This window comes from Sapajus apella, unplaced genomic scaffold (assembly GCF_009761245.1).
Source record: "Sapajus apella isolate SASKATOON/1434 unplaced genomic scaffold, GSC_monkey_1.0 scaffold13, whole genome shotgun sequence".
Lineage (NCBI taxonomy): Eukaryota > Metazoa > Chordata > Mammalia > Primates > Cebidae > Sapajus > Sapajus apella.
Genome location: NW_022436953.1, coordinates 6411139 through 6423413, shown reverse-complemented (window position 1 = coordinate 6423413; position 12275 = coordinate 6411139). Strand labels below are relative to the sequence as shown.

The 12275-nt window shown below is 50.7% G+C and overlaps 1 protein-coding gene and 2 pseudogenes across 3 annotated transcripts; 2 read left to right on the top strand and 1 right to left on the bottom strand.

Annotated features, from left to right (window-relative positions):
* Positions 1–749: 749 nt before the first annotated feature.
* Positions 750–2560, bottom strand: LOC116553867 (annotated as a pseudogene). The gene is made up of 2 exons (XR_004269944.1): positions 2270–2560; positions 750–1465 (listed from the first exon to the last, which is right to left on the bottom strand). The product of XR_004269944.1 is annotated as a prostaglandin E synthase 3-like (transcript).
* On the top strand, positions 1575–1957 carry LOC116553710 (annotated as a pseudogene).
* A 508-nt stretch (positions 2561–3068) lies between the features above and the next one.
* LOC116553866 (steroid 17-alpha-hydroxylase/17,20 lyase) lies at positions 3069–11879 on the top strand. Of its 2 annotated transcripts, XM_032281464.1 has the most exons (8): positions 3199–3662; positions 5400–5538; positions 5796–6025; positions 7607–7693; positions 8691–8906; positions 9206–9375; positions 10841–10941; positions 11429–11879. In XM_032281464.1, exons 1-8 carry the CDS (start codon positions 3366–3368, stop codon positions 11710–11712), a joined length of 1524 nt encoding a protein of 507 aa, XP_032137355.1. In that variant the 5' UTR covers positions 3199–3365; the 3' UTR covers positions 11713–11879. The 2 variants fall into 2 exon arrangements, with proteins under 2 accessions (XP_032137356.1, XP_032137355.1); XM_032281465.1 differs by lacking the exon at positions 7607–7693 and having other exon boundaries at positions 3069–3662.
* The last annotated feature ends 396 nt before the right edge of the window (positions 11880–12275 follow it).

Here is a 12275-nt window from a genome sequence, read left to right as displayed (position 1 = left end):
TTTTTTTTTTTTTTGAGACAGAGTCTTACTCTGTCACCCAGGCTGGAGTGCAGTAGTTTGATCTTGGCTCACTGGAATCTCCACCTCCCAGGTTCAAACAATTCTCCTGCCTCAGCCTCTTGAGTAGCTGGGATTACAGACACACACCACTGTGCCCAGCTAATTTATGTATTTTTAGTAGAGATGGGATTTTGCCAGGGTGGCCAGGCTGGTCTCGAACTCCTGGCCTTATATGATCTGCCTGCATTGGCTTCCCAAAGTGCTGGGATTACAGACGTGAGCCACTGTGCCCGGTCCGAGACGTAAATCTTTTGAAAAATAAGCTTTAGTAGAACAATCTTGAGGAATAACACAAGAGGAATAGCAGGTTACCAGTAAGGTGTCAGTCGATTTGTTTCAGCCACTTTTGAATTCATGTTCTATAATCTATTTTATTTTATTTTATTTTTTTGTGTGTGTGTGACGGAGTTTCGCTCTTGTTACCCAGGCTGGAGTGCAATGGCGCGATCTCGGCTCACTGCAACCTCCGCCTCCTGGGTTCAGGCAATTCTCCTGCCTCAGCCTCCTGAGTAGCTGGGATTACAGGCATGCACCACCATGCCCAGCTAATTTTTTGTATTTTTAGTAGAGACGGGGTTTCACCGTGTTGACCAGGTTGGTCTCGATCTCTTGACCTCGTGATCCACCCGCCTCGGCCTCCCAAAGTGCTGGGATTACAGGCTTGAGCCACCGCGCCCGGCCATCATGTTCTATAATCTAATGTTTAGTTCTCTTTCCCCAAGCTGAGAGCTTCCTATCATGTCAGTATCTACGTTATGAAGGAAAGGAGACTTAGGTGAGATGTTTGTATTTATCACAACTGCTGCATCAATTGTCTAGGACCTCAACAGTTTCATGGAAGTTGGAAAATGTTCATGCATAAAGTTATTGCCTTAGCTGACTCAAAATTGCCCCATACAATGGTACATATCAACCCTTAGTGAGGCCTTTTGAAAACCAAACAGGTTGAAAAATAAGTTTAAGTAGGCAACGACACCATCTGCCTTTAGAGCTATCAACTCAGGAATTCTCTCAATTATAAAATCTTGCAGAGAAGTTATTTTTCTCTCTCAAAATCCAGGTAATGACAATATTCCTTACTCCAGATCTGGCATTTTTTCATTTTCACTATCCTGTGAATGATCATCTGCTCCATCTGGTAAATCTACATCCTCTTCACCACCCATGTTGTTCTCAGAGAAACGATCAAAATCAGACATGGCTTCGTCTGAATAATCTTCACAATCTTTCCAATGACTGAAGTCCACACTAAGCCAGTTAAGATTTACCCTTTCTTTTGTTAATGTTGGCCATGACTGGCCAGATTTTCCTTTTCGTAAACAACTAAAATCCATCAGTCCGTTCGTTTACGCTTGATATCATTGGCTCAATACAGTGAAAAAGATCAAAATGCTTCAAATGAACACTTCCAGGAAGTGGCGGTACTAGGGCTTCTGCGCAGCTAGTGGAGGAGCAGTCCAGGCCACAGCGTGTGCCCTGAGCTCTCTGCCTCCCCTGCCTGCCTGCCAAGGCACCAACAGCGCTGCCAGCAGCCCACGGCAGGGTGGAACGCCCACATCGACAACCTGGTGGCAGAAGGGACCTGTCAGGACACGGCTGCCGTGGGCTACGAAGACTCGCTCTCCATCTGGACTGCTGTCCCCCTGGAAAACCTTCACCAACATCAGGCCAGCTGAGGTTGGTGTCCTGACTGGCAAAGACTGGTCAAGTTTTTCGTGAATGGGCTGACACTTGGGGGCCAGAAATGTTCTGTGATCCCGGACCCAGTGCTGCAGGATGGGGAACTGAGCATGGATCTTCATACCAAGAGCACCAGTGGAGCCCCCAAATTCAATATCCCTGTCACCATGATTGTCAGGACGCTGGTCCTGCTGACTGGCAAAGAAGGTGTCTAAAGCGGTTTGATCAACAAGAAATGTTATGAAACTGCCTCCTACCTCCAGCATTCCCAATACTGACCTCGTCTGTCCCTTCCCCACTGCTCCCCACAGCTTAGCACCCCCTTCCTTCCCATACACATATACACCATTTATATTTTGGGGGCCATTACCCCACACCCCTTATTGCTGCTAAAACCACACGGGCTGGAGGGCCAGGGCTGGATGGACAGTCACCTCACCCTACCCATGCCCCTTCTGTGTGTGGCTGGGAAACTTTTTTGGTGTGGGGGTTTTTCTTTTTTCTGAATAAAAAAGATTCTACTTAAAAAAAATTATCATTTCCTCCAAGACAACTGAATGCAAGTTTGGATTTCTCAAAACTGACATTAACATCTTTACTGTCTTCAACACAAAATTCAAGGAAGATATAGTCCCTTCTATCAAATCACGTTGCAGAAGCAGGCTGCGTGGGATAGGGAAACAGGTGGACTGGCATCCGGTGGCGGCTGCTGCCAGGAAGAAGATGCTCCACTCCCATGGCGACTCCGAGACTCTGCGTTCCTCCGCGGGCGCAGCCTCTTCTCGCTCCCCTCAGGTGAGGGCAGCAGCAGCAGGCTTGACCTGGGTCCTCAGAAGTCACCGCCTGACTTTTTTTGTTGAAACGGGGTCTGGCTCTGTCGCCCAGGCTGGAGTGCAGTGGTGCAATCCTGGCTCACTGCAACCTCCGCCTCCCAGGTTCAAGCGATTCTCCTGCCTCAGTTTCCCAAGTAGCTGGGATTAAAGGCATGCATCACCATGCCTGGCTAATTTTTTGTGTTTTCAGTAGAGACAAGGTTTCACCACGTTGGCCAGGCTGGTCTTGAACTCCTGAGCTCAAGTGATCCACCTGCCTCGGCCTCTCAAAGTGCTAGGATCAGAGGCATGAGCCACCGTGCCCAGCCCCATGCCTGACTTTTGAAGACCTCACTTTCTTCAGCTCTTAAATGGTAAGATAAAAGACCTTCGACAGTCCCTGCTACTTGTAACCCTCCCGACTGTCTTCTGTCCAGTGATTTTGATTTTGCAACATGGAAACTTCCAAGCCTTGATTCCTGAGCCCAGATGACATTTGCACTCTGGGGTCATTCAAGCACGGAGAGCTCCTCAGAAGGGGATCAACTGACCTCCCTTACCTAGCTCCTCCTCCGGAGGTTTGCCCTGGAGTTGAGCCAGCCCTTGAGGAGGCCTTCACTCCCACCACCAATCTCCCTTCTGGAAGTGAGCTCAGGCCTGGCTGGGCTCCAGGAGAATCTTTCACAAGGCAAGAGATAACACAAAGTCAAGGTGAAGATCAGTGTAGCCCTTTAAAAGCCTCTTTGTGTCCTAGAGTTGCCGGAGCTCTCCCACTCCACCGCTATCCCTCTTGCCTGCCAGCACCCAGCCACCATGTGGGAGCTTGTGACTCTCTTGCTGTTCACCCTCACCTATTTCTTTTGGCCCAAGAGAAGGTCCCCTGGTGCCAAGTACCCCAAGAGCCTCCTGTCCCTGCCCGTGGTGGGCAGCCTGCCATTCCTCCCCAGACATGGCCATATGCATCAGAACTTATTCAAGTTGCAGAAAAAATATGGACCTATCTTTTCCCTTCGTATGGGCAGCAACCTTACGGTGATTGTTGGCAACCATCAGCTGGCCAAGGAGGTACTTATGAAGAAGGGCAAGGACTTCGCTGGTCGGCCTCAAGTGGTAAGTGATGCCCGTCTCCTCCCTGTCCCCTTCTCCACCCCCAGGGTTGTTCAGGTCTTCACACCATGCCTAGAATGGGGCTTCCAGCTCCAACTGTAATTCTTCCCAAAACAGACTAGTGAGGCTACATGAGGGGAGTGAACCTTCAGACCCCTACCCCGGCTCTAAGTGAGGCAGGAAGAATTAAGGGAAGGCCTCCTTTCCCAGGCTGCCCAGGAGGCAGGGTGGAAGGATCGCAATAGTCTCGGAAGTCAAGGAATCCTCACTCCGCTCATCCCTCTGGGCCTAGACTCCTCTAGCGGACTGAGAAGGTGCATGTACAGCACTCAGCCTAGCGCCCAGCACAGTAAGTGCTCCTCATACAGCCAGGATTCGTGTTCCTCTTCTTGGAAAACGGGGGCAGTGATTACCGTCCTCCATGGGAAGCTGCTGGGGACAAGTAGCCTGGCTGTCGCAAACTGGGATTGCTGTTTTCCTGGTGCCGTTTCCAGCTGCTCTGGCTCACAGGGGCTGTGATCTACAATGATATTTTGGGGATGCTAATGAGCCTCCTGCTGAGCTTGCTCTTGTGCTCCCGGGCCAGGAGGGCTACTGATCATCCAGAAACACTGCTGCTGAGAACTCCCCTGAACACCCCAGCAGGGTCCTCAGCCTCTCAGCTTTGATCAAGCCAAGGGTTGGTTTGTTTTTCCTTGGACCAATCGGCCAGGTCTGCTGGCCAACTACCTGGCTCCCACCTCTGCTGGTTTCCTCCCCAGGGCAGAGAAGGTGGAAGAGGCTAGTCAGGTGGAGCTTCAGAGTCAGGAGATGGAAAAGGGAGGCTTTGGACTCTTATGCTTTTGGGGGTGCCTCTAGGAGGAGACAGCTTGGCCCAAGTCCAGACTGGGTAAAAAAAACATCTGCACTCTGCAGATGTGGGCTTGTGGTTGGGAATGCAAGCTTGCAATGGAAGGGTAAACCCAAGTGAGGTGAGCTGCACCTTTAGCACTCCCTAAAGGGCTCAAGGAAAAGCGGAGATCTGCGCAGTCCTCAGCCTCTATAAGCCCACCTGCTCCCTACCCTCTGGACAGGCATAGTTTAGAGAGTATCTCATCCATAGTTGCGTTCCTCTGGTCTGAAACTGATGAGCAAAAAGAAGCCCAGAAGCAAGGCACAGTAGCTCATGCCTGTAAACCTAGCACTTTGGGAGGCTGAGGTGGGTGGACCATGAGGTCAGGAGTTCAAGACCGGCCTGGCCAACATAGTGAAACCCCCTGTCTACTAAAAATACAAAAATTAGCTGGGCATGGTGGCACACCCCTGTAATTCCAGCTACTCAGGAGGCTGAGGCAGGAGAATTGCTTGAACCCAGGAGGCAGAGGTTGCAGTGAGCCAAGATTGTGCCACTGCATTCCAGCTGGGCAACAGAGCAGGACTCCATCTAAAAAAATAAAAAGAAGAAGCCCAGAGGGCACCTTATCAGCAAACAGAGCCCCAGGATTGCTGCATTCTAATCCAGGGTTCTTTCTTTCTCCTCTATATACTGTCTTTCTGATGGAATTGGGAGTAGGAGGCCTTAGGGTCTGTCCTGCCAAGACCTCACAGTCATGGTGAAGTGCCACGGGGCTGTGCCCATGTGGGGGACAGCATGCCAGGTACCTGCCTTCTCCCCCAGGAAGGAGAGCAGGGACAGGAGGTGCAAGGGCCAGGGTGGGGTGGATGGTGCGTGATTCCTGCAGCCTTACCTCCTCTCCAAAGGCAACCATAGACATCCTGTCCAACAAGGGCAAGGGCATTGCCTTTGCTGACTACAGTGCACAATGGCAGCTGCATCGAAGGCTTGCGATGGCCACCTTTTCCCTGTTCAAGGAAGGCGATCAGAAGCTGGAGAAGATCAGTGAGTGCCAGGCTGGTCCCTGGGGCTGGGGCTGGATCCCACCGGAGCTGCTGGAGGGAGAGGAGGGTTGAGGAGGGAAAAGAGGGTTGAGGAGGGGTGAGGGTTACCACCAGAGCTCAACGCAGCCTTTTTTTGGCTACTGCTGCCATCTAGTGGCCATCGGCTGTCTGTCCCCTGCTCCTGTTAAGAGGGAACTGGTAAAAAGGAGGTGAGGGTGCTGATTCATTTCCCACCCTCATGCCCCCCTCTCCTTTCAGTTTGTCAGGAAATCAGTATATTGTGTGATATGCTGGCCACCCACGATGGACAGAGCATAGACATGTCCTTTCCTGTCTTCATGGCGGTAACCAATGTAATCTCCTTGATCTGCTTCAATTCCTCCTACAAGAATGGAGCCCCTGAGTTGAAGATCGTAGAGACTTACAACCATGGCATTGTAGAAGCCCTGGCCAAGGAGAGCCTGGTAGACATGTTCCCCTGGTTGAAGGTGAGCATGACACCACACCCCGCATTCAAGTTCCAGTAGACCTTGACAGTGTTGCCAGTCTTCCTTTCTTTAACTGTTCCCTCCGGCCACAGTGACCCATCTTTTTCCCGACTGCCTCAGCCACAGTGACCTCTACCTCCTCTACCTCTTAAAACCTTTGCCATTTCTCTGCAGGGATAGATTTAGCCTTTTAATTATGCACATTAATACTCCAGATAATGGCCCTTATTTATTTTCTGATGGCCACGTGCCAGCATGAAGCATTCTATAAGCATTCATCACTGAATTCCCCTTGGTGGTAGGTTTTATTACCTCCATTGTGCAGATGAGAAATAGGCTTAGCAGGGTTAAGGAGCTTGTCCAAGCCTTCAAGCTCACATCTATCTCACTAAGGGCTGGGCACACAGCAGAGTCAGCGGCTGATGTTTGATTGAATAGGGAAGGAGAGGTGGAGGCTATGCCCCCCTTCCTTGTTTAGAATCGTCTTCATAAAAGGCCGGGCACGGTGGATCATGCCTGTAATCCCAGCACTTTGGAAGGCCTAGGTGAGCGGATTATGAGGTCAGGAGATCGAGACCATCCTGGCTAACACAATGAAACCCCATCTCTACTAAAAATACAAACAATTAGCCAGGCATGGTGGTATATGCCTGTAGTCCCAGCTACTTGGGAGGCTGATGCAGGAGAATCACTTGAACCCAGGAGGTGGAGGTTGCAGTGAGGCGAGATTTTTCCACTGCACTCCAGCCTGGGCAACAGAGTGAGAGACCATCTGAAAAAAAAAAAAAAACAAACAAAACACTGGCCAGGCACAGTGGCTCACACCTGTAATCCCAGCACTTTAGGAAGCTGAGGCAGGTGGATCATGAGGTCAGGAGTTCGAGACAAGCCTGGCCAGCATGGAGAAACCCCGTCTCTACTAAAAATACAAAATTAACCAGGCATGGTGGCACATGCCTATAATTCCAGCTACTCGGGTGGCTGAGGCAGGAGAATTGCTTGAACCCAGGAGGTGGAGGTTGCAGTGAGCTGAGATCGCACCATTGCACTCCAGCCTGGGCAATAAAGCGAGACTCTGACTTAAAAAAAAAATTGTCGGGCCGGGCGCAGTGGCTCAAGCCTGTAATCCCAGCACTTTGGGAGGCCGAGGCGGGTGGATCACAAGGTCAAGAGATTGAGACTATCCTGGTCAACAAGGTGAAACCCCGTCTCTACTAAAAATACAAAAAATTAGCTGGGCATGGTGGCACGTGCCTGTAATCCCAGCTACTCAGGAGGCTGAGGCAGGAGAATTGCCTGAACCCAGGAGATGGAGGTTGCGGTGAGCCGAGATCGCGCCATTGCACTCCAGCCTGGGTAACAAGAGCGAAACTCCGTCTCAAAAAAAAAAAAAAAAATTGTCTTAATTGTCACGATGAACCCATTCTGTGTCCCCATCTTCCCTTCCATTCTGGCTAATGGTTAGGGGTGGAGTAGAACTTCCAGAAACAGAAAGCTAAGATCTGCCTCCAGGAGAAACTCTGGCAGCTGGAGAAGGAAAATGGAAGAGGGGTGGATTTAACATTTCTTTTTACTTCTCAGATTTTCCCCAGCAAAACCCTGGAAAAATTAAAGGCCAATGTTAAAATACGAAATGATCTGCTAAATAAAATAATTGGAAATTACAAGGTAGGTGATAGAGCAGATATTATATTCTCAATAGTTATAATATGTTAGGCTGAAAGTAATCATGAGAGCAGGGTGGGGTCCATTCTACAAACGTGGGCACTTCAAAACCTAGCAGACAACCTGGCACATAATAGATGTACAATAAAAACTGACTTAAGGGCCAGGCACGGTGGCTCGTGCCTGTAATCCCAGCACTTTGGGAGGCTAAGGCGGGTGGACCGTTTGAGGTCAGTAGTTTGAGACCAGCCTGGGCAATATGGTGAAACCCCATCTCTACTAAAAATACAAAAACTAGGCCGGGCGAAGTGGCTCATACCTGTAATCCCAGCACTTTGGGAGGCTGAGGCGGGTGGATCACCAGAGGTCAGGGGTTTGAGACCAGACTGACCCACATGGAGAAACCCCATCTCTACTAAAAATACAAAATTAGCCGGGCATGGTGGCGCATGCCTGTAATCCCAGCTACTTGGGAAGCTGAGACAGGAGAATTGCTTGAACCTGGGAGGCGGAGGTTGTGGTAAGCCGAGATTGCACCACTGCACTCCAGCCTGAACAACAAAAGTGAAACTCCATCTCAAAACAAAAACTAGTCAAACGTGGTAACGGGCACCTATAGTCCCAACTACCCAGGGGGCTGAGGCAGGAGAATCTCTTGAACCCAGGAAGCAGAGGTTGCAGTGAGCCGGGATCGAGCCATTGTACTCCAGACTGCGCATTGCAGCAAGACTCCTCAAAAAAAAAAAAAAAAAAACTGACTTAAGGAGTTGGGATGGAAAAGTGAGGAACTGAAGAGGATCCTAGAAGAGACCTACCCCTCCACCAAATTTAAAGGCCCAGGGCTGCCTCCTACCTCCACAAGCTTGTAGGTCCTGCCCAGACCCGCTCCACTTCCAAGTGGAAGGAGCCTTGTTATCTCTAGTCGGGGACAGAAGTATGGCAGGAGTGTCACCGATGAGGCTCCTTCCTTATTACTGTCTCCCAACCTCACCCAACCCAGGAGAAATTCCGCAGCGACTCTATCATCAGCATGCTGGATGTCCTGATGCAAGCGAAGATGAATGCGGATAATGGCAACGCCAGCCCAGATCAAGATGCAGAGCTGCTTTCAGAAAACCACATTCTCACCACCATAGGGGACATCTTTGGGGCCGGCGTGGAGACCACCACCTCTGTGGTCAAGTGGATCGTGGCCTACCTGCTGCACAATCCTCAGGTGTGCATCCCCCTAATCAATCCTAGACCCCTGCCAGCCCAACCGCTGGGCTCCAGAGAGAGGGAGAGGCAATTCCTCAGGCTTTCTATGCAGGAAGACTAGGACTGCCCTGCCCCTTACCCAAGCTGTGGTTGGCTTTGACTGCCCCATCTTCTGGAAGCAGGGCCTGGGCCTCAGAGCCGCTACTGGGAAGGGACTGGACAAGCTCTTCTGGATGTCACAGTTGGATTCCTCTATAAGCCCATGCTTCTCCTGGGCTTACACAAAACTGGTCACCTCCAACCTACTCTGGTCTTCAGGTGAAGAAGAAGCTCTACGAGGAGATTGACCAGAATGTGGGTTTCAACCGCACACCAACTATCGGTGACCGTAGCTGTCTGCTCCTGCTGGAGGCCACCATCCGAGAGGTGCTTCGCATCAGGCCTGTGGCCCCTATGCTCATCCCCCACAAGGCCAACGTTGACTCCAGGTGCGCCTGCCCTCCCAGCAACCTCTAGTCCCATGGTGCATCTAACACTGCTTGCCAGCCCACCTGGCTCCCCCTAGCCCCAGCCTGCTGGCCAACCTAAAGTCAGTCAACCATTGACTACTAAAAAATCATCCTACCAGGTCAGGCACGGTGGCACACGCCTGTAATCCCAGCACTTTGGGAGGCCAAGGTGGGTGGATCACGAGGTCAAGAGATGGAGACCATCCTGGCTAACACAGTGAAACCCCGTCTCTACTAAAAATAAAGAAAAATTAGCCAGGCCTGGTGGTGGTGGCACGTGCCTGTAATCCCAGCTACTTGAGAGGCTGAGGCAGGAGAATCGCTTGAACCTGGGAGGTGGAGGTTGCAGTGAGCCGAGATTGTGCCACTACACTCCAGCCTGGGCAACAGAGCAAGACTCCATCTCAAAAAAAAAAAATCCTGTCCCCGGTCCTATGGCTTTGTGTCTCCACCACCCACAGACAGACATTGACTCATCCACAGATCTGCCTGACTTCTGGGAGAAGCTTCCAGCTGCCCTCGGAGACATGTGGTCTGGGATGAAAGACTGGGAGCTCCATGCTCCATCCAAGTCCAACCAGCTGCAGCACACACATAGCATGCGCCGCAGCGGCAACGCACACCTCCATGCATGCCAGACACCAAGGTCCACAGACACAGGGGTTCAGACATAAGCGCCTGTCAGGAGGGAAGGGCTGGATTTAGATTTGATCTGGCAGAAGCTGAGGAAAAGACTGAGTGGGAAGGACAGAGTAAAGGGCGCTTCCCCTACGGTAGAGGAATGAGGGGGCATGAGGCTGAGCAGGGAAGGGAGGACGAAGTTCCACGTGTTCAGATTCGCTCAGGGTGGCTGGCAAAATATTAAGGGAAAGATTAGGGAAGTCATAGATTATAGTCTCAAACCTTTTAGAAGGCCGAAAAGTTTTTATTAACTTATAGAACAGGCTGAAAGCAGCCCGTTCTTACGTTAGAAAAATAAGTCAGAAAGTGAAGATTAAAATAATACGAGCTTCCCCAGTTAAGTCTGTTTACCTCACATTCCTTTGTCTGTTTACTCGTGTAAACTTTGTGCTAAATAGTCCTCTCAAGAAGTCAAAGAATTACCCTTTAATGGTGTTTATTCTAGGCCCCAGAACCAAGACCTGTTATCATTCGTAAAACCACTCTTTAGTCATGTTAATTAGCCACATGCATATTGACTTAAAACCTCTGTTATTAAATCTATACTGAATAAATGCGAGGAAGAAAAAGGGTACTCATCAGTTAGCTGCCATCGCCCTCTGAAAGCAGATAATGACCCTCTAGCCCAACTCTTAAGCTGCACTCCAGTATGTAACGGTGTATTTCATTCATCTGTTGCTAAGTCAAAGTCTGCAAAAACAGACCTCCGCAAATACTGATCAACATCTCATAGAGCCGCTTTTCCCCCTCCTCCCTGGAGCAGCATCGGTGAGTTTGCTGTGGACAAGGGTACCCATGTTGTTATCAATCTGTGGGCGCTGCATCACAACGAAGAGTGGCACCAGCCGGACAAGTTCATGCCTGGTGAGTCCCTGTCCTGTCCTGTGCCCTGGGCCACACAGCCAGCATGGACTCTGCTCCGCCACTCCAGCACCCCTTCACCTCTGCCACGCTTGCTGCTAGAAAACTCAGCTCCAACTCCACGGACCTGTCGACACCCTCATCCTGCCATAGACTTACCCAAACTCTTCGCAGCTGGTTTCCCACACTCTTCTTCCAACTCTCCAAGAAGCCCTCTAGGCCTCTGTCTGCCATTCAGTCTCTCGCTTCTCCCCTTGGATGGTGGTATTTTCATAGGTTAATTCCACCTCTTTTCCATCCTGAATATTTCATTTCCTCTGTGTCCTTAAAGGTAACTTGAGAGCAGGGCTGTATCTGTCCTCGGGCTGGGGTTCCCCCACAATAAGGCTACATTCTCAGATTGGGGTTCCCTGGGCAGGCAGGGCCATGTCTCCCCTGCCTCTACTTGCTCCTGCCCTAGCCCCTGGCTGATGCCACTCCTTGCCTGCAGAGCGTTTCTTGAATCAAGCGGGAACCCAGCTCATCTCACCGACATTAAGCTACTTGCCCTTCGGAGCAGGACCTCGCTCCTGTATAGGTGAGATCCTGGCCCGCCAGGAGCTCTTCCTCATCATGTCCTGGATGCTGCAGAGGTTCGACCTGGAGGTGCCAGATGATGGGCAGCTGCCCTCCCTGGAAGGCAACCCCAAGGTGGTCTTTATGATCGACTCTTTCAAAGTGAAGATCAAGGTGCGCCAGGCCTGGAGGGAAGCCCAGGCTGAGGGTACCACCTAAAAGCTGTAACTCACAGCCCCTGTCCACCCTGTGGTCCCACAACACGGATTTAGAGGTGCAACCACCCCCCGCTTCTCTGCCGTTCTTCCGAGCTCCCAGACCACTCTGCCTTCTTTTCCAGCCTGTGGCAATGTCAGTGATGTGCATAAACAGTTTTTTTCATAAGGTCCCTGAGTATATTCATTTGCTCACTCAATCTTTCAACACAGATTTTATTGAGCACTTACTATGTGCCATTCACTGTCTCAGGACACTCGAGCTCCATGGTCTCTGAAGCTTATATTCTACTGAGGGCTAACAAGTATATAAGATGTTCAGAGACTCGTAAGTGCTTTGAAGTCAATCACAATTTGTGTGATGTGATAAGAGAATGGTAGCGGCAGCTGGTGGCTGCTTTGAAAAGGGTCAGCCTCAGCCGGGCTTTTCTTGACCCATGCTGAAAGAGAAGCAGGTGAAAGGCCTCCAGGTGGAAGAGGTCAGCATGGCCAATGAAGGGGAGAGTGGGCCCTGATGAGATCACAGTGGTTGGTCAGTTCCCACTGTAGCTGGGATTACAGGAGGAC

Coding starts and splice junctions, on each gene's coding strand:
- LOC116553866 (XM_032281464.1), top strand. CDS start 3,366: ATGTGGGAGCTTGTGACTCTCTTGCTGTTCACCCTCACCTATTTCTTT. Junction 5,539..5,795: donor TCAGAAGCTGGAGAAGATCA/GTGAGTGCCAGG, acceptor CTCTCCTTTCAG/TTTGTCAGGAAATCAGTATA. Junction 7,694..8,690: donor AAATAATTGGAAATTACAAG/GTAGGTGATAGA, acceptor CACCCAACCCAG/GAGAAATTCCGCAGCGACTC.